The 22,259-nt window shown below is 39.3% G+C and overlaps 1 protein-coding gene across 2 annotated transcripts in view; it reads left to right on the forward strand.

Moving 5' to 3' along the window:
* Positions 1-486: 486 nt before the first annotated feature.
* The window catches only part of garnl3 (GTPase activating Rap/RanGAP domain like 3), a 102,569-nt gene continuing 80,796 nt past the window's right edge, over positions 487-22,259 (forward strand). The window contains exon 1 of one of the 2 annotated variants that reach the window (XM_017460451.3): positions 487-974. In XM_017460451.3, coding sequence (XP_017315940.1) covers positions 874-974 — 101 coding nt within the window. In that variant the 5' untranslated portion in view covers positions 487-873. The remainder of the gene's footprint in view (positions 975-22,259) is intronic. The other variant, XM_017460452.3, reaches the window with a different exon arrangement.

The following is a 22,259-nucleotide window of genomic DNA, read 5'->3' on the forward strand; positions in this document are numbered from 1 at the left end:
TTGATTCATGTGTTGAACAAGAGTACAGCTAAAAGGTCTCATTTACCAATAAACATCACTACGAAAGACCGTGCAAAGCAATTTTTTGCGATTTTTTTTGTGCGATCCACAAAATTGCATCGCAAATGATGAAAAAACTTTTTTTTTTTCTCACAAAAACAAACAAACATGTAAATGTAAAATGTGTCCACAAACTTTTCTCCACATTATCTACTTTATTTTGAGTCCTAAGGTTAGGGTTTGGTGGAATTGAGGAATGTCATTGTTTAGCTACAGTAATACAGTTATACAACAGTGTAGTGCTGAGACGAAGAGATTCTTGCGAAAAAAATCTAATGCATCTGAAGTCCCTTGTGCATCATATTTGTAACCCCTGGCAATAATCCTGCAGAACAGAACGCAGTACATGGTCTGCTATGTTTTATGAACAGACCACAGGAATCCATTATGCTGCTCGTGCTGTACGGATAGACGTTAGGACCGCGCAGACTCGGCGGGAATGGAGAACAGCAGCTGGGTTCGCCTTTCTCTGCCTCCAGCACATGCAGAACTTGTTTAACACCCGCACTTGAGGCACGAGGTCTGCTCTGCTCTGGTCTGGATGGCGTTTGGGAGGTGCTTCCAGTGCACCGTGCACGCGTAAACCCGCCTTTTGTGTGCGTTTCTTAGTCAGACTGGGAAAGTCTTCGGGCTGACTTTGTGTGTGTGTGTGCGTGCGTGTGTGCGCTCGCACGCTCTCTCTCTCTCTCTCTCTCTCTCTCTCTCTCCACCGTTTCTTTTCGCACTGTAACCGCTAGCGCTCGAACCGGAGGGACCGTTGCAGCTCTTTCCTTCCTCTTTTCGTCCACGGTGGATCTGTGGATATTCAGCAGAATGAATTCGGACATTAACGTGTACCTGGGACGGGAGAAAGCGGGGCTCATGCGGAAAAGAGCCCTGCTCTTGAGGAAAGGCTGCAGCTTCGAGATAACTAGGTGAGTCCAGAGCTAAAAGGAAATCTTATGTGTATTGTTCTGGGTTGGTATGGATTTCCAGAGTGGGCTTTATTTATTTATTTATTTTTGCCGGGGAACACCGCATCCATTCCTGTTACCGGAAATTGGCTCAGAGCCAATTTTGGGCAATTTGTCTTCTTGAGTTTCAGTCAGAGAAATGGGACAAATGGATGTGTAGGAAGGAAAAAAGTTCACGCTCAGCGCTCAAGCTGTCCCACTCATCCGTGGGATTCCACTAGCCTATGTAAAGTGTGCATGCCCTGAGTGCTCGCGCTCGCAGAGACTAGAAGGAGCGCGCGGGTGCGCGCGCGCTGAAGCGCATTAATATTGACACGGTAGTTGCACTTTGCTGCATTTATGTCAATACAGCAATTTAGATGAATGCTTTCAAGAGTCACGTGGAAGGTTATGCCATAAAACACAAGTGCATGCTGGGTTCCGCATCAGTGCCGTGTGTGTGTGTGTGGCTGCATCAGTGGGCTGTGTGTTATTGTGCATGCGAGTGTCAGTTTGATTGAGTGCTTCCAATATCCGGCCTGCCCAACTGTAGACCTTTATGGCTGGAGTCCCCTGCATATATCCCATTCTCCTGGCGAGTAACAGCTGAATCAGGTGTGTGTGTGTGTGTGTGTGTGTGTGTGTGTGTGTGTGTGTGTGAGGAGGTAGAAAAGATGAACAAACTGCAAGATTTCCAGCCATAAAGTAACACAGTCGGGCTCATCTGCAACAGATCAAGTGCGAGCTCCCAAATGCCATATAGATTGCTCATGGAGGCCATCATGCTTCAAAGGGCAGCTGTGAGCAATTATGTTCCTTTTGTCCTTTTGCAATACCATTGATTCATTTGGCAGGCACTTTTATTCAAATCGACTTACAATTGAGCTGATGAAGATAGAGAGGCCAACACTGACAGCTTGGCGGGATTGAACCGGGATTTGAACTCACAACCTTCTGATCAGTAATCGAGAGAACTATTCACTGAGGAACATTTTTTTTGTTAGCCAAAAAAAAAATCCCACAGCAAAAGAAAACTTCAAAACAACTGATTCACAATAGGCATGTTAGAACATATAAGGAGCAAAAGTGGTGAGTAGGGCTGAGTGATGATATGATTAGACGGTTACCTCACTGTTGACTAACCTCATACTCCCAACAACGTGACTGCTCTGAAAACACTACGGTTATAAACATGTTACATTGCTACCTCTGCGTGTTCCTAATTGTATCATACACAACGGCTATCAAATCGCAAAAAAAAAGCACATGGCACTGCTGACCAGAACTAAACAAAACAACTCTATTTTTGGTTAAGCAACCTTGAACACTTTCATCCTTTCCTCGCAGCAACTCTCAGCTCATAATGACTACATGATAAACACTGACAACATAAGAGATTTTTATTGAACATTCATTCTCAAAAACAATCAGGGGATTTGACCTTTTTTTCCCCCTTTCTTTTTTCTGCAAAGAGTGCAAAGAGAGGGGCGCATGGTGGCTTAGTGGTTAGCACGTTTGCCTCACCTCCAGGCTCGGGGTTCGATTCCCACCGTGGCCTTGTGTGCGGAGTTTGCATATTCTCGCCATGCTGTGGGGGTTTCCTCCGGGTACTCCGGTTTCCTCCCCCAGTCCAAAGACATGCATGGTAGGTTGAACGGCATGTCCAAAGTGTCCGTAGTGTATGAATGGGTGTGTGAGTGTGAATGTGTGTATGTGATTGTGCCCTGTGATGTATTGGCACACTGTCCAGGGTGTACCCTGCCTTGTGCCCCATGCTATCTGGGATAGGCTCCAGGTTTCCCGTGACCCTGAAAAGGATAAAGCGGTATAGAAGATGGATGGATGGAGTGCAAACAGACTTATATACAAAGTATTAGTAATAAAGATTTCCTACCTACTATGAAACCATGATGTCATTATACAGTGTTATCCTACTGTGAAAATTTTAAACCATAAGCACATTTGAAAGTTTCACTCATCAAAATCAATTTTTTGGAATACAAAGCGGTCTACAGCAAAGCTAATGTAGAGGGGGATGAAAAATGACAACAGCAATAATAATAATAATAATAATAATAACAATAACAATAACAATACTAATAAATTAAACCACGGCTAAATGTAAGCTCACTGAGCAGAAAGTAAATAATTATTCTGCATCACATAGGAAATATTTGATTTAATAAAGCTCTGAAAATAAACATACATATAGTGTTTAAGATCACGAATAGGAGCAATGATAGTTGATAGGCTGTACAGCCAATAGGGTCGGAGCCCTTGAATGTAGCACGTCAAATGAATTAAAAAACAAGCAATTAGCTAACCTAACAACCCAGGCTGTCAAGGACACGAACACACAGTCAAAATTACTGCTGTTGTCAGTCAAGATACAGTTATAGGAAACATACAGAAATTTATATTTAAAACTAGTAGATAATACAGTCTGTTGTGTGAGCTTCTCGGAACAGATAATAGACTCCAAGGATGGCTTGTATAAATGGACTAACATGGCTAAGTCCCTCCTCTTGTCTTTCATAGATAAAGAGACATCAATATGTTTTCATTTTTGACATCCACATCATATTATTTTCTGTTAGGAATCTCTTAAGGTGGACTGTATTGGCACCAGTATAGACCTGAAAGCTAATTACTTCAGTTCGAAACAGTCGACTTTACGTCAAAACTATAATGAATTCAGAAATGACTTTGATGCTCATACTCATAAGTTTCTGTTAACACAATTACCACTTTTTGACTATATAGTATACAGTTATAGAAGATAAATAATTTATAATCACACTATCCAGTTACCAAGATGAGGATGGGTTTCCTTTTGAGTCTCAAGGTTTCTTCCTCATGTCCAGTCCATACAGGAGTTTTTTTTGTGACTGCTGTGGACCCAAAATGCTTGATTTTGCTGTGGCTTTTTTCTTCTTCAAAATTTGTAATATGCAACAAAAAATTGCGATTGCACAATTTTTTTTTTTTTGCACGGTCACAATCTCTGTGATGTTTGTTGATTAATGAGACCTTTTAGTTGTACTCATGTTCAATACACCTGACTGAATGCGTGTTGGGATGATGTCACGTGACGCGTCTTGGCCCAAAACTGAAGAAAATCTGTGGTAATTTTGAAAAAATTGCAAGCTCCTCCAAATAATGCAGCGTTTGCTGGATTTTGCGTTCATTTCTGCCATCGCAAAATCGTAAAAAAAAATCCTGGCGGGACTGCACTTTGTCTCACGGAGCTTTCCCTCGCTGCCATCTCCTCTGGCTTGCTGATTAGGGATAAATTTATCAATTAAAAAATGTATATATGGAATTGATATATTTCTATAAAGCTGCTTTGTGACAATATAAATGGCTGAAGGTGCTATACAAATAAAATGAAATTGAATTGAACAGCACTACCAGTGATCGTAAGACAAAAAGAAGAGGTGTAACCGTAAGTTTAGTGTTTTTTTGGTTGTTAGTGTGTTATGTTTGAATAAACTTTTCTGTTTACCATGTTCGGTTTAAAAATGGAATAAACCCATTAGTGGTTCTCCGAAGCACTTCTCACACACACACACACACCAATGGTAGCAGAGCTGCCATACAAGGCACTAACTTGCAACTTGGGGTTCAGCATCTTGCACAAGGACACTTTAGCATTAGGTGTCATGTGGGTCAGGAATCGAACCGCCAACCCTACGATTAGTGGACAACCCGCTCTACCACCTGATCCACAGCCGCCCAGATACAGACTGAAACACTTAAAAAATAAGAGAGAGAAAAGCTATCACAAATGAAGCTGCCTATTTACCTTTAAGAGTGTGTGTGTGTGCATGTGTGTGTTTGTGAGTGTGTGTGTGTGTGTGTGTGTGTGGTAGTTTGCCCCACATCATTCTTATTATGTAATCAATTAAACTTCATGATACAATGCATTGCACAACCCTAATCGTTTCATTGTCAAGCTATTAATAGATTTTAGCTCTAACATTTAATATCACAACCAGCCATCTTTGGTGGACTTGTCTCAGTTTAATTTTGGAGAACACTAAGAAGCCTCAGGTTGGAACTTTTGGGTCCCCTTAATTCAATCCCTGCAAATCGCTTGCTTACTTGCATGTAACAAAATTGTTTACAGACTTAATAAGAGATCAACAGCCAGGCAAACTCCACTATTGAAAGTTCATGGAAATGATCACTGCTATGCTGTTGTAGATTTTTCTTGAGAATCAAGCAAAATACTCTTATAGGCAGTTTATGCTTAAATTCCCTTTTAGGGTAAATTGCTGCTCAGTGAGAACCGGTAACACTTACAGTATATTTTAAAGCCAGTATTTACATTATAAAAACGTAACATTGGCAAATACTTAGTTCACCTTTTAAAATCCAAAGGGGAATTACATTTGTGTCAAAGCACCTAGGGACTTATATCCTATATCTTCTCCTGGCGAGTAACAAAGCTGAATCAGGTGTGTGTGTGTGTGTGTGTGTGTGTGTGTGTGTGTTTGTGTGTGTGTGTCCTTCTCTAATGGTAAAAACAGAGTAATAGAAATTCTCCGCCATCAGAGGTGTCAGACTTTGAGTCAACAACATGCGTCTCTGTATGTGTGGTTTTCAGCCTGTGTGTTGCAGCCTTCCAGTGGGATGTGATGGTACTGCAGGTAACCTCTTTTTGTTTTGTACAAAATAATCATTAAATACGGTGTTATTATGGTTATGTTAAACTTGAAGAAAAAAAAAACCTGATCACTTGATGAAATTTTTTTTATGTAAAATGGACTATTTTATGGAATTGTTATTTGGTGTAAAAATGAGAAATTGCACGGGTAAGGGTTGGAACAAGAAAAGAGAAAAGTGGCAGCAGTGTGCGAAAGTGCAGCTATCAGTGGCCATTTCAGGTAACTTCCAGGTTACTTCGGGTAACTTCAGGTAACTTCCAGATATATCTGACTTATCACAAGAAAGCACAAGGTGAGCTAGATAAATGTGTGGCCTAGCCCAGCTGTTGGAAAAGCTTATTTTGTGAGCACAGGAGCTTTTTTCTATATAATATGAAGTAGACATTACAAAAGAGTGAAAAAAAGGCATTTATTTTTCAGGTCAAATCATGGTTAGGGTAGATTTTGTTACTGGATTGTGTGAACAAATCTAATGGACACATCTAATTATAGTCCGGCGCTTGCTACTGAACTGCGAGCTAATTGTTTACAAAAAGGGCAAACTTGACTGATTTCCAAGAACATGGAGGTGGTACATGTTTTTACACAAGCCTGTACTGCATATCATTTTTCTAAATGCACCCACTGTTTTCATCCAGTCTTTATGTTGGAGTTGTGTTTAAGTGATACTTTTGAAAGTGTTCCACAGAAAGTGGGACAGTCTGGAGAAAAAAAAGGAATGAAATGTAATAAGGATTGCTGAAATGGATTTTTTTTTTCCAATTCATGTCCTCGGTCCAGTTTCCTTAAGGGATATTTACGTTATAGAGCTGACCATCGTCTTCTATCAGAAACCAAGCATCAGGTTTTAATGTGCGTATTACTATACATTTTGTTAATATTAGGTATTTTATTTCCATTGTTATTAAAGACTGTATGATGAGATCAGTCAGTCATTCCAGGATTTCGTGTTTTTGCCATCGCAGAAATGAACGCAAAATCAAGCAAACTCTGCAATATTCGGAGGAGCTTGCAATTTTTAAAAAACTACCGCAGATTTTCGACACACTTGGTCCAAGACGCGTCAGGTGATGTCGTCACAACACGCATTCAGCCAAAGCCCTCTTCGATTCACGTGTCGAATATGAGTAAAGCTAATAGGTCTCATTTACCAACAAACATCACTGCGAAAAAGCATGCAGAACAATTCAAGTAGTTTTCCACAAATTTTATTAAAAAGGCCGCTGCAAAATCAAGCATTTGGTACGGACTGATTAGTATGAAAAATGCCAGAACTCTGTCGAATTTTAGATTCTGATGGGTCAGAAGGTGTTTATTAATTTAAAAATATACATTTTCTATTAAGACAGCAGTGCCAGTGACAGTAATACAGTTCTACAGTTATACAGTATAAGTTGTGTGAATGTTTTCGTAAGCCAAACCAAAATAAAATTTCCTCCGGATTTATAAAAGGAAAGAAAACGGTTGGATGTAAAAACAGAGAAAAGAATATATCTACTGTACCCAAGTGATCAGACACACCAAGCACATTGCACAGTTAAACCGATACGATTTTTTACAATGCAAAGCAAAGTGTCTTGGTGACAATGCTGGGTTGGAAAAGCACATGGCATGACGCATAAGCAAAACGATTATGGCTCACAGCACACTAGGGAGTATACGGCACGTTGAAGCTTGAGACATGCCAGATCGGTCACTTATCATTCACTTAGTACTGGTTCTAATGAATTATTGCACAGAATTAAAAGATGATGTTATGGCAAATGAAACCGGCTTACATACCATCTGAGCTATTACACTGTGTCCTCCTTTCTGCTCCTTAATTGAATAACTTGTGTTATTTGTCTTTGTTTATGGATTTATATTGGTTTTCTTCGCAATATTTCATATTTTCATAGTTGCCATTAATAGAAATGACCGGGTCATGTTCACAAATTTAAAGCTGATCAATCAACAATTACATTAGATAGTCTTATGCATAAATTTGCACACAATCAAGCGCACGGGTAGGGTACAAATGTTTTTCCATGGAGAAATCAGGGAGTTTTCATAAATAAAAAATTTTCTGTGTGTAAACTCTTCTATGAATGATTTATTGAAAAAAAAATCCATCTATATCCAGCTTGATAAATAAGGCCCATTGTTTCTATAGTAACAACTTGCATAGAGACTTCTGTGGCAGACTCTCTATATAAGCAGATTTAGTAAAAAAAAATAAAACAAAACAAAACAAAAAAAAAACACTTTGGGTCACATGACACCTCATCATCGAGTATGACAGCACACTCCGGTGTGTTTTATTCTTTGCTTAACAAAAAAGCTAGATATGCTGTAATTAATGTATTTTTAAAAATACATACAGACTTTGCACGTGCAAAAGAAATAAATAGAGACTTTGCGCGCACACACACACACACACACACACACACACACACACATATGTGATGTACAATATTTCCATATGTATGTGAATTGGCAGTAGTCACCAAATCCAGACTGAAGATTTGCCAGCATGTGTTAAAGCAATTTCTTTCACACACACACACACACACACACACACACACACACACACACACACACACACACACACACATGTTCACACAGACCCCTTTTTGTTTCACTCCCTTTTTCTTGCTTACAATAACTTAATGTCTTTTTTAGGACTTGCTGCCAAAGTTCCTTGGCAAAGCTCCTTTAATGGGAATTTAATGTTTGGCATAAATAATTCAAGGAACTGGTGCATTTTTATAGCTTTAGGCCAGTCAGTTAGTCCATCAGTGCCATTTATGCCATCCGGAAGAAGCCGTGCACCTGGTACTGTCATCCCAACTGGTGTCTATCATCAGTCAAAAATGTCTTGAAATACAGTGTGTTTGTGTACTGTATGTGAGACCAGGTTCCATCTTTCTCTTCATCATAGGGATACACTACACTAGTACACAATACAGATCCAATATCAATATCCTCACATTAGCCGAGCGATCCTCTGCAAGCTTCTGTTCATGAATTCTGCAAAACATAACAGTGTGATGGTGAAAAGCATTGAAGCCATTCCTCCCCAATCCCCCCCGCCCGCTCTGGTCTGATTAATGAAGTAACTGTGATTGTTGAAGTGACTTGTTAAAAAAATTGATGACAAATACAGATACGAAGGGTGTGGGACAAAGAAAGGCCACATTTATTAACAGGTTGCTCATGTGACTTGTGATGCTTTTATTAACAGGAGCTACTGTACATGCATCATAACAGAGAGCAGTCTTTCCCGAACAAGGGCTTGTCCTTGACCCAGATGGCTCACAAATCTCAGAGCCCCTGGACAGCTTGAATGCTAAATACTCTACCCTTCAGCAGGGCCTTGTATTTTAGTTATCCAGCTGGCATTATCCAGGTAGCTGGCTACTATTTGTGCAGTGCTCTGATCTCACAGAATTTGACAAATTAGACAAAGGTATGAGTGATAAACAATGTGGAGATTTGTAAACACCATGTTGCAGGATCACAGTAAAGCCCTAAACAGTCAGTGAGTGGTAATGAGCTAACTGGTTCTTAGCGAGCTAGCTGAAAGATAATCCTGACATCAAGCATGTTTACAGCAGATGACGATAGGAGTCATGAAATGGTCTTGGTTCTGTTAAGCTAATGGCACCAAAAATATCAGAACTGTGGGCCGTATCTACGTATAACGCGATGCGCCAAATTGTATTTGAAAAATGAGAGAAATCTGTATATTTAAGCTTTGATCTTCAATGTTTTACTTCACACTTATATTTGCATTTACTGCTACTTATAATAAGCTGCTGTCAGATATGAGTAGTTTACCAAAAAACACTGCCCATCTGTACGTGTACAAACATTCTGATTGGGTCAGGACTGCTTGCAAGAACCCAGCTGTCGTCCATGCATCCTCACTTAATATGTCATCAGATAATTTAACCTGACATCAGAGTGGGGATTGGGGTCGGAAAGAACGTTTATGATACCCAAGATCGGGACTGTTCAGCAAACCTTCTAAGATTGTCAAATTGTCTTACCTTGAGATGTAGCCATGTAAAAAGCATCATTAAAACCAATACAATTCCTATTAAATTCATTAAAACCATTACAAATTCTATGAGGGTTTCTATGAGTCTTCATTTACTCCAGCATATTGAAACATTTTACTGAGGTAAGCAGGGCTGCTCATCCTCAGGTTCCACACTTGAGGCTTATCCATCTTCAGACACACATGGATAGCTATAGTATATAACTACATTGTGTATGATGATGACGAATTGGCAGGATTATTCCACACTGGTGAACTTGATTGGATGCTAAACTGAAATTGTTGGATTCTTAAAGGAGCCCATTTAATTGGTGTATAGCATACAGTTATTAAAAGTATTAAGTATTGTGTATTTAATAATACACAAGTAAACTATTTGCCACTCCTGGAGCTAATTATCAGTGGTTAAGCATGAAAAGGTGACTGTTGCAATTCAGTCATGTTAGTCACTTTTCCGGATCTTTGTAAGTAAGGAATTTTATGTTGGACCTTCAGAAATAATAGTTTACAGTCTCTGCAGTAGTTGATAGACACCTGAATATTGACCCTGGACTCAAGCTCGATCACACACACCTGCACTTCTCTTACATGTTTTTTTTGCCTCCACACCGTGAAGTCTTGCACCATTTAGTAACTTCTGAGCTGTGTTACTGTATTGACTGTTTCTCTGATTGGCTATGCTCTGATCATTGCTTACCTTTATTTGCTTTTACTTTTTGGATAGCTGCTTCATTCCTGCAACCCTCTGCATGTTTAATCACATCGCTGTTTGGATTGCGATTTGAATTTGGCCGTCTGCTTTGTAAATAAACCTTTGCACATGGACCCACAGCATGCATTCCAGTTTGTTTTGCTACACTTTGCTTTCAAAGCTTTAATGATAAAACTCTGATAAAAACAAGGTACCATTACTAGGAACTGTTAAAAAATTTTTTTTTATTATTATGTACGAAATAAAAATAATTGTGCTCAGTTGACTTGTTAATCAAGAATATATTATTTACAATAGAACCTTTAGCTGAGTAATGTACATATAAAATATATAATATGTAAGAAATAAAGCATGTGGTATTACGACACACAGGGCTTTGGAGTCAGGAAGTAGGTGCAGGAGCAATGTCTTTATTAACAAACCAAACAAACAGAACACAAGGAACACGGTCTATACTGAACATGACTAGCTGGATCAAATATGGGACTATAGTGTAGGCATTAAATGAGAACAGAACATGGTAATGAGACAGGCTACATGCATTCGCTACTGCATTCGAACACAGAGCTATAGCTATACACGTTAAACATTACTAACGTTAGTACTGCACAAAGTGCGCAGCCACACAAGGGGTTTAAATAACCAACATAATTGGACTAAACATAGACACCTGGCTCAAATCAAGATACACCCAATCATCAGCCAATGTCTAAACTGGAAGTGAATGAACCTAAACATTACACACAGCTCAGTCACGTGCACAGTCACAAGCTGCGCTGCAGTGCCATCTGCTGGCATAAAAGAACCCCCCCCTCCAAAGGCGCCACTCCCGGAGCGCCAAACCCCCCCCGGGCCCCTCCTGGGCCCCTCTGTAACCTGTCTGTTGCCGTGTTGGGAACCAAGGCGGCCTCCGCCGGGCAGCAGACAGGCGGAGCACCACCCCCAGCGGGACTGGAAGGCTGGGCGGCGTCCCCAGTGGCACTGGAAGACTGGGCGGCGTCCCTAGCAGCACTGGAATTCTGGACAACGCCCCCAGCAGCACTGGACAGCAGGAGAGCCTCCTCAGCCGGGCTGGAGCTCAGGACAGTCTCCTCGGCTGGGCAGAACAGCAGGACAGCCTCCTCACCTGGGCTGGAGAGCGGGACAGCTTCCTCAGCTGGGCAGGGCAGTAGGACGGCCTCCTCAGCTGGGCTGGACAGCGGGGCAGCTTCCTCGGCTGGGCAGGGCAGCGGGACGACCTCCTCGGCATGCAGGCGCTCCACAGCTGAGAACTCCCTGTAGGCCTCAAGCTGTAGCTCTGAGGTCACCATGTTGACCTCAGGCGGGAGCTCCACAGCTGAGACCTCCCTGTAGGCCTCAGGCTGGAGCTCTGCTGTCGCCGTTGCCCCCCCAAAAAAGTTGTGAGCCAGCCTTCAGTTCCGGACTGGGCAGCGTGACTGGATCTTCAGCAGGGCAGCAAGGTGGAACATTGTTCCGCTCTACGGGACGGGGGCGAAGCGCTTCCTCCACATTGCGGAGTAGCTGATCTACTTCGTCCCCCCACTGCTTCCACTGCAACTCCTCCTGCTGCCTCCTTAGCGCAGCTTCGTACTCCGCCTGCTGCCTCCTTAACGCAGCTTGGTGCTCCTGCTGTTTCCACTGCCAGGCGTAGTACTCTTCCGGTGTCGGGAAGTCCCAGAAGTAAAGAAATTGTAGCCGTATTCTGTTACTGGAAGTGGGAGCAGGTGTAGATCACAGTCTTTATTTAGAAACTTAAAGCAATAAACAGGGAAACGCGGTCTCGACGGGCTTTACTTGAACACTGGATACGAAGCAAGGAACTCAAACAGGACATGAAAACAAGACCGCTGTAGCATACGCAACGTATTCACTATTCACATACTCATACAACATACGTAATGTAATACTGTGCGAAGTGGGGTTTAAATAACCAACATAATTAGACTAAACATAGACACCTGGCTCAAATCAAGATACACCCTCGCACATCAGCCAATGTCTAAACCGGAAGAGAATGAACCTAAACATTACACACAGTTCAGTCATGTGCACAGTCACAAGCCACGCCGCAGTGCCATCTGCCGGCAGTGGCGTAACAGGTGGAGTGTTTTTGTGGGAAATCAACAATGAGGTAGCATGATGTTACATCTCCAAAGTTAATTATTTTCATATAAGAGCACCTTGCAAAGTATTTCAATTCCTCTTATACCACAGCAGAGGATCTGTTTATAGTTTAAACCGATCTAGCTCAGAAAAATTAAAAGAATTGTTCAATACCTTCTGAGTTTTTTGTGGTTGTTGCGACCAAAAATGCTTGATTTTGCTATGGCTTTTTTTCCCCAAAAAAATTTGCGAAGCAACTTGCAGAATTTTTTCTGCCTTTTTTTTTTTGGAAAACTACTTGAATTGGCGAAATTGCAATTGCAGGAAATTGTTTTGCATGGTTTTTCACAGTGATGCTTCTTGGTAAATGAGACCTTTTAGTGCATGTTTGATGCACGTAAATCGAAGAGGGCTTTGGCAGAATGCGCTTTGCGAGGACGTCACATGACTCGTCTTGGCCCAAATCTGTGGTAATTTTGAAAAATTGCAAGCTCCTCTGAATATTGCGGTGTTTCCATGATTTTGCATTCATCTCTGTGATGGCAAAAATGCTAAATCCTGGAGGGGCTGACAAGGTGTTATGCTTTCAATTAATACAATTTTTAAAAAAAAACTAATTTGTGAATCATATGTTTGGCTTGATTGTGCCCTGCGATGGATTGGCACCCTGTCCAGGGTGTACCCCGCCTTATGCCCGATGATTCCTGGGATAGGCTCCAGGTTCCCCGTGACCCTGAAAAGGATAAGTGGTATAGAAGATGGATGGATGGATGGATGGATGGGTGGATATTTGGCTTGATAAATGGACAAAAATTTAATCCGTGTTGGTAGTGAGTGTAAACATTTGGACCACACTATATGTAGTGAAATTGTGCAGTCCTCCATTTCCAGACAGAAAACACGGTGTATAAACATAGGGAGAGAAGGAGACTCATCATGCTGACACTTCCATGGATGCCAGACATTTCATGTGATTCATAATGGGTAAGTGTGCTCAATCAAGTGCAAGTGCATTTAAACATGTACCCCGATGTCTTTCCAGCATTTTTCACTGAGAGAGATTATGCCACAACCAATGTTTTTAAAGAACTACCTTCTTATTTTCCTTTTTTTAAAAAATAAATAAAATAAACCACAATCACTCTGCATTCTTTCTATCTCTTACCCTCTGCCCATGGCCTTTAGATAAAACCAAACACTATGGGTAACGCTAATCACTCTCAGCTGTGTGGCCTGTGTTCTTCTACTCATTTGTGGGGGAAAAAATAGAAGAAATCAGGCAGAGGAATAAAAGAATGAGGCTTGCTCTGATTACAGCTCTGTGTAAACTCAGCGCTCCGCTTGCCACATCTGCTTCCATTTAAGGCTTAAAGACGCATACCTACACATTAGTGTTTTTTTTTTTTCTTCATTGCTCTCCAGGAAAGGGAAAAGAAAATAATGTTACTCGTTATTACCAAGCTGGACGATGAGAAGGTGGTTTTGTTGTTTAAAATGCTAGTATTTGACTCTTTAACACATGGTGCATTCACAGGAGGAGTGTGCCGTGTAAACATGGAAGTATGGACAGAGAGAGTCCATATATGGCTCTGTGTGTGTGTGTGTGTGTGTGTGTGTGTGTGTACGCACTAAGGTATGTGTCGATATTATATTTTCTGATCACACTGACTAAATGCCTTTTATAATTTATGTAATTTAAATTAAATTATATACTACTACTTCTGGCCAACAGGAGCAGGTATATAAATGTATTAGCTATCTAAAACGGTATAAATGTGCTAGCAAAGGCCCCTGTCTTTCAAAACTAAAAAGACATCAATAGAAGGTTTCATTTTTGGCAGCCACATCATATTATTTGTCTTAAGGTGGATTATCCTTCATAAGATAAATACACAGAATGTTATGAAGAAGCAAGGCTGGGGCTGATTTCTTTCTAGCCAAGACTGTAGATCCATGAAGTGACTATGTTTACATGCACATCAATATTCCGATATTAATCAGAATTTGGAAATATTCTGATTAGTATTGAGTTTAGGACTGCAACTAATGATTATTTTGATCTTTTGATTATTTCTTCGATTAATCGATCAGTTGGATGTTTATTTTCTGTATTTTTTTCCGAAAAACATGTTATTTCACATTCTGCCCGACGTTGTCCTTCAAACATTGTGCATGCCACCGTGCATGCATTAAATGTATCTATGTGGGCTGTGCTATACATTGTGCAAAGGATTGAAAAAATATATATTAATATTAATTTTATAAAACAAAAAAAACAACTGCTTGTCCACAAGCTTTAAAGCAGAAGTTAAATCATTACATTAAAAATGATTAAAAAAGAAAAGAAAAAGAAAAACACAAACTAAGTGTTAACTGGTAAGAGGTTGAATGTTCTGCAGTAACACACACATTCACTCATTTGAACACAGTAACATGTTCCTTTATTCTGTAAATGTACGACACTTCTTACATTTATATACAATTACCTGTTCTAACCCCATTACAGTTACATAAAAAACACAATTATTTTTATTTCTAAATATCTCTAAATATAGCTTCAAACAACATATTTCAATCAGAGTCATTGCGCTTCCTTTCAATTGCGTGCTGTTTGATTGACGCGTGGACTCGTGCTTATTCAGTGAAGTTTAAGAGAGACTCGCTTGCTGTCAGGACGAGCCTTTAGGTAAAATGGAAATACTGGTGTGAATTTCTAACATTTACAGATAAGGATATGAAGGTAAAAATGTCATTTCTGCACTGAAGAAAACATGTCTGGAACACATTAAACATCACACGCATCTGTCACAGGGTCTGACATGACAAGCCATGTTTATACATTTACGAGTTTGTTTATAGCGCTTAATATAAAACATTCTCATGTTTTGGACGATCTGGATCATGGACCTTTCCTGCAGCAGCTCACTCTGAGACCTCTGCTGTTTTTCAGATGGGTTTTATTAAAAGTAATGCGTTTTTCACCTTCGTGGAGTGACGTCACTGACGCGGGGAGTTATTCACAGTGACATCACATACCCATAATGAAATTCGTTGTCGATTATTTTAATTACCGATTATTATCGATTTTATCGACTAATTGTGTTATGTAAACGCTGCAATCTGTTGCCCGATTCATATTAAGACAATATTCTGATTCCGGCCGCCTGTTTTATTCAGAAATGTGTTGCATGTAAACACCTTTTTCAGAAAATCCACTTAAAGGAGATGTGCATGCTCAGTCTGCAAGGATTTGTGGGTGCAATATAGACCTTCAATGGAATTTGATGTGTATGTAAACATAGTCAGTGACAGTTCTTATCAGGTGATTCCACAGACTATAGCGCCACCCCCCCCACCCCAACAGATTTGACAGCTTCTGTATTTGGGTTCATATGGTTCACATTGTACATTTATAACATGTCATCAGCGGTGACAGACAATGCACATGTTAAATAGAGTTAAATGTATTCTATTGTCTCATTCCCATACACAGTGAAGAGGGTAGGTAGATTAAGCACATCATCTATGAAGCTGGTTACGATTAGATGAATAAGAATAAGAATAATAATCTAAACCTCCATTGATCAGTTTCAAATCATGTAATTTGCAATGTTATGGCACTCTTATATATAAATAATGCTGTCAAGTTGAAATAGCTTGTGAAATTCAGTCACACACAAATTTAATGAATATTTTGTGAAGCCTAGTTAAGCAAGACAATATACCGTAAATCCATAAATTAAGACAAATAAGTTAAATCGTTCAATTAAAAATGCATATAGGTTGGTTCTGTTTGCCACGGCATCTTAATTTTAATGCTACTGATCAAGGTGCAATGCGCCGCATACTCCCTAGTTTGCTGCGTGACTTCCTATGACACTCAATATCTTCCTGATTTTGCAACATGCCATAGGGGAGCACCTACGAATTTGTGTACGAGAAATTTACGGCCATCAAGGCACTTTGCTTTGAATATGAAGAAAGGAAAAAAACAGTTTCTCTGTGATGTTCTTGTTGTCCATGATTACCTGGGTACAGTAGTTATAATAGTTTTTCCCTGTCGTGCCAGACCATTTTCTATTCACCTCACTTAATTCACATCTAATTCATCTTTAATACATACATATATATATATATATATATATATATATATATATATATATATATATATATATATATATATATATATTTCCAGTCCAGATTTCGGTCTTTTAAGTTGTTGTCATGCTGTTATGTAATAGATATTTTATCAGCATAGACATCATCCAAAACACTTTCACTTCTACCTATTAGAAAGAGATTTTTTTTTTTTTTTTGCCATTTACTTCTCATTTTAGTGCTCAGAGCTTTGTAGGCTTCACCAACTGAAAATCAGCTGTGTCACACATTCCCCAGGTAATTTATAGGTGATTTGCATTCATCAACCTGCACATGAGTACGAAAAATAAAAATAGCAGCATTTCTGGAACTTTTGTAAATTCAGTGGAACTTTTTTGTTCGTTTTGGCTTATGCAAACATTTAAGCACAACTTTACAAAAAGTTTGATAAATGAGGCTCAGTGTCCAGTGAAATTACAAATTAAACAAATTTTTCTTTTGAGTTTCTTTTTAAGGCTTGTACCGCAGCTTCATTCAGCTGTTGTGTGTTTTAGGGGGTTTCTCCATTCATTCTCCTCTTCAGGAGGTGAAATGCTGCTCAACTGGGTTAAGGTCTGGTGACTGACTTGGCCAGTCTAAAACCTTCCACTTCTCCCCCCTGATAAAGTCCTTTGTTGTGTTGGTGGTGGTTTGTGGGCCATTGTCTTGCTGCATGATGAAGTTCCACTGAAGTAGATTGGATGCATTTCTCTGTAAATTGGAAGACAAATTGTTTCTCCAGACTTCTGAATGCATTCTACTGCTACCGTCATGAGTTACATCATCAATAAAGATTAGTGAGCCCGTTCCAGAAGCAGCCATGCAAGACCAAGCCATGACACCATCTCCACCATGCTCGACCGATGAGCTTGTATGTTTTGGATCATGAGCAGATCCTTTCTTTCTCCACACTTTATAGGCCTTTCTATCAATTTGGTAGAGGTTAATCTTGGCTCCAGAACTTTTGTGGCTCATCTCTGTATTTCTTTGTGAATTCCAATCTGGCTTTCATATTCTTACTGCTCATGAGTGGTTTGCATCTTGTGGTATGGCCTCTATTTTTCTGCACTTTATGTCTTCTCCGAATAGTGGATTGTGATACCTTCACCCCTGCCCTGTGAAGGTTGTTGGTAATGACACTTTTAGGTTTTTCTTCACAGCTCTCACAATGTGCTGTTGTTTTCCTTGGCTAATCTAAACCATGTATGGGTGTTAGTACATGAGTGGTTTCTTTTTTTTTTCAGGACATTCCAAATTGTTGTACTGGCTATGCTCAATGCTTGTGCAATGCCTGTGATAGATTTTGTCACTTTTCTGAGCTACAAAATGGCTTTTCTCCCCTAGACATCTTTCTGGTCTTCATGCTGGTTTATCCTTTTTTTAACAAGAAATGCAGTCTTCACAGACAAAACTTAGGGCTCAAACAAAGAGTAGACATTCAGCTATTAATTCTTTAAACAATCATTCTAACAGGGCACACCTGGGCAGCAAGAAATCAGTCACATCTTCCAATATTTTTAATGACTTGGAAAAAATGGGTGGGTTCAAACAAAAGGTGCCATGTTCTAAGTTGTTTAACACACCTAGATGTAAATATGAAGAAATGGATGCTGAACTTCTGATCTGTCGTCTCATATTCATCTTTTGATCTCAAACCCAAAAGTCTTCAATGTATACCAAAATCAATAGAATTGACCTTAGAACAATAGAACAACTCAGTGTACATATGGGAAGAGCATGTAGTTCATTATGCTCTAGGGAATATCTGTCCATAGTTGTCAAGGCGTTGCATTGAATAACACATTTTTGGAGTAAAATCTACACCGTTGCTTTTCCTAGACATTTTCGACAAGATCTCACTCTTAATTGGTAGAACAGATAACACAAGCCAAAAGCCTCAAATTCCTCAGCACTAGTCCAAGCGCAATGGTCAACAAAACTAATTAGTAAAAATCCAAAATCATGACAATATTATAAATTATTATTAACTACTATTACCAACAACATTGTAATAATCATATAGTAACATTATACCATATCATCGATTACTTAAGTACTACATTAGTTACTTCGTTGCTACAGTTGCACACATAGAATATTTACTCTACTCAATTTTGTTACTCTACTTTTTTTTATTATATTCTTTATTTCTTATTTCTTATATAGCATCTACTGTAGTAAGGAAGTTGCAAAGCCACTTTTATTGTACTTGCAATGACAATAAAGATATTCTATTCTATTTTTGAATGAAGCCGTTTTAAAATCGTATAGTTTTCCTTAGGCCTCAGGTATAAAGCTGGATTCGAATGGATTTATTCGGAAATCGTTCATATCAGCATTTACACAAGAAATTTGATATTCATCAAATATGACATCATAAACGAATCAAAAACACTTCAAATAACACAACAAAATTTGTCCGTTTTATTTGCCTTCTCAGCAACTGGGCAAAACTCTTGGTGTGGATTTTTGTAGATAATCGATAATTCAAGCAATAAATTAATCAGCAAAACCGATCAGTTGGCCCACCTCTAATTTTGTCTATTCACTTCACAGAAAAAAAAAAATCATTCATTCATTCATCTTCAGTAATCACAGTTTCCTGGTCAGGGTCATGGTGGATTTCACAGGAAAACTACAGCCCTGGCAACCCTGCCTCCCTGATGTGTTAGGGCCTAGATTGGAAAAAAAGAAAGTAACAAACAGCCATGCATATTTTTTAAATGTTTTTTTGTGTGTGTTTTATAAGGAAGAACGTAGAACAGAATTTACATTTGCATATATGCAGTCGCCACATTGCATTTTTTTAAACTTGTGCTTTAAACATGAGGACTGCTACAAAATCACTAATTTATCAATCATAGTATAGCAGTGAAGGCTTCATCGAGGACCAAGGACTCATGAACGAAACAGTATTCATGTTCTACTTCATGCTAGAGATTAAAACTGATTTTAGAGTGAAAAGTGCATTAAAACATTAAAGCCTAAAATGTAAAACCTGATTATACAATAAGCATAAGTGACCACTAGAGGGCAGTAGTATGCTCTTTTATGGCAATTTTTATAATTGCTTGCAAGTAATTTGAGTACCCTCCACTACTTTGGAACTCTTCAACAGTTAGCTGAGCAACAGTTGAACAGTTACAATGGAACAAACTGTAAAGACATTATAAAAATACATAACTGAGAGCTGATTTCATACTCACATGGTCTGTATATAGGGTTAAGCCTGACAGGTAAACAATGCAGATCAGTTGTTAATGTGTAGAATTTCAAGGCCACACACTGATCTGCAGTTCATTCAAAAATGGAATATTTTACTCCCACCTTATTCACCATTGCTTAAGGCCACAGACGTGATGCACAGCGATAGCTCAGTGGTTACTGATCAGAAGGTTGTGGGCCCTTGAGCAAGACCCTTAACCTTCAACTTCTCAGTTGTATAAATGAGGTTAATGTAAGTTGTTCTGTTTAAGGCCATCTGCCAAATGCTCTAACTGTAATGATCATTGTGATCCAATGTCTCCACTGGAAGCTATTTTACTGTGCTGCATTAAACACTTAAACACATTGATATTGCATTTCCAAATACAGATAAAAGACATGAGTACATGGCTAATATGGAAAGCCAAACGGGTCTATATGCGCGTGCATTGTTACCCTGTTTAAAGTTTAAAAACGCCTTTTTCTAAACGCCACAAGACGTTAAGTTAGCATGACATGCTGACTGGCATTAAGTTAACGCCACAAGTTAATTTGCTCATTACAAAGCTCCTCCTCTACTGTGTTTGAGGAATCTACAGCAAGTCAGATTATTCAATCGGCAAAACACCAATGATGGCGAGAGCGAACTTTGCTTTACAACACAAGCAGACAATAAATGACTGCTCCTGACCTGATGTCCTTGACTCATTATTAAATAAAGAATAATATTTACGGACAGCAGAGACAAAATCCTTACCTGTTTTGCTGATTGAATGATCCAACTTGCCATAGATTCCTCAAACACAGTAGAGGAGGAGATTTGTAATGAGCAAATTAATGTGCCTATTAAGCTCCATGTCATGCTAACTTAATGCTAGTCGGCGTGTCACGCTAGCTTAAAGCTTGGAGGCCTGTGGTGTTTATTTAACGCAAAGTGGTGATTAGAATATGTCGTTTTTAAACTTAAAATGGTGTAACGCTGCACGATTAATGGCCTATTTGGCGTTTCCAAAATGTGTGCATTTTTTCAGGGTAAATAACTTGAAGGTTTTCTCTGACCCAGCTCACTATAAATACTCTATAGCTTTATTTTTCATTAATCTATGAATCCTTTTAACATCTCATGCTTGAATCATTCTTTTCCATCAATCATCCATTATAGTTCATGAAAAATGTACATTGTACATGTCCCACAACATTCACTTAGCCCTGTCACCTAAACACATTCAATCCTATGAAATATCTGGTATATTCCACAAGTCACATGTTCAATAGGACATTGTTTTCTGTTTTTTTCTCTCCAATGATTATTGTGATATTGACTGATTAGGTCACGTTGGAATCACTAGGCCAAATTATAGACTGAAAAAAGAAGTTTACTGTAAGCCTGCAGCTACTACTGTTGTAATTTAGCCCATCTGCCTCAAGGTTCAATGTGGTTTGCGTTCTGAGATGCTTTTATTCTCACCACAGTGGTAAAGAGTGGTTATTTGAGTTACTGTAGCCTTCCTGTCAGCTAGATCCAGACTTGTCATTCTCCTCTGACCTCTCTCATCAACAAGTCATTTCTACCTGCAGAATTGTCACTCACTGGATGTTTTTTTGTACCATTCGTGCAAACCATAGAGATTGTTGTGCATGAACATCCCAAGAGATGAGCAGTTCTGAGATCCTCAAATTGGCCTGTCTGGCACCAACAACCATGCCAGGGTTAAAGTCACTGAAATCACATTTTCCCTCCATTCTTATGTTTGATGTAAATATTAACTCATGTTCTTCGCCTGTATCCACATGATTTTTACATTGGGATTCTGCCACATGATTGGCTGACTGGTTTTATTTTCAACATGCCCCCTGGGAAGCTCCCCTTCCTCAGGGGTGATATTCTGTGTGGCCCAAGTTTGAGTAAAAGGTAAAACATCTCAAATGCCAGCGAGCCACATGCTCGCCTCAGGAAATGTCACTGTGTTCAACAAAGCAATGAAGGATGACCCTCCTCTTTGACATAATTAAAGGACTTAACCTTTCAACCGCAGCAGTCTGCATACATGTGTCAGGGTGTAGAAATCAGTCACTTTATAAAGCCTTATACCACGCTTTGGCTTTTACCTTTTGGAGAACACATGCGTACACACACCGACACACATACGAAAGACATTAACTTTCTGTTCTCTGTAAAAAAAAAAAAAAAAAAAGTTTAAGATTAATAATGTCAGTACATAGTAAATAGTGATCCAATGTTTTATGGGAAATACAAATTCTAAAGCAGTGCATTATATTATAACTGGATTAAATAAAGTTAATAAGACAGAACATTTTTAATGTTAACACAAAGCTCTCCATCCTGAAATGCTTAAATGTAGTTATACCTCTGACTGTTACAAAGCTGACACTGGAGA

The sequence above is a fragment of the Ictalurus punctatus genome, chromosome 28 (genome assembly GCF_001660625.3).
Source record: "Ictalurus punctatus breed USDA103 chromosome 28, Coco_2.0, whole genome shotgun sequence".
Classification (NCBI taxonomy): Eukaryota; Metazoa; Chordata; class Actinopteri; order Siluriformes; family Ictaluridae; genus Ictalurus; species Ictalurus punctatus.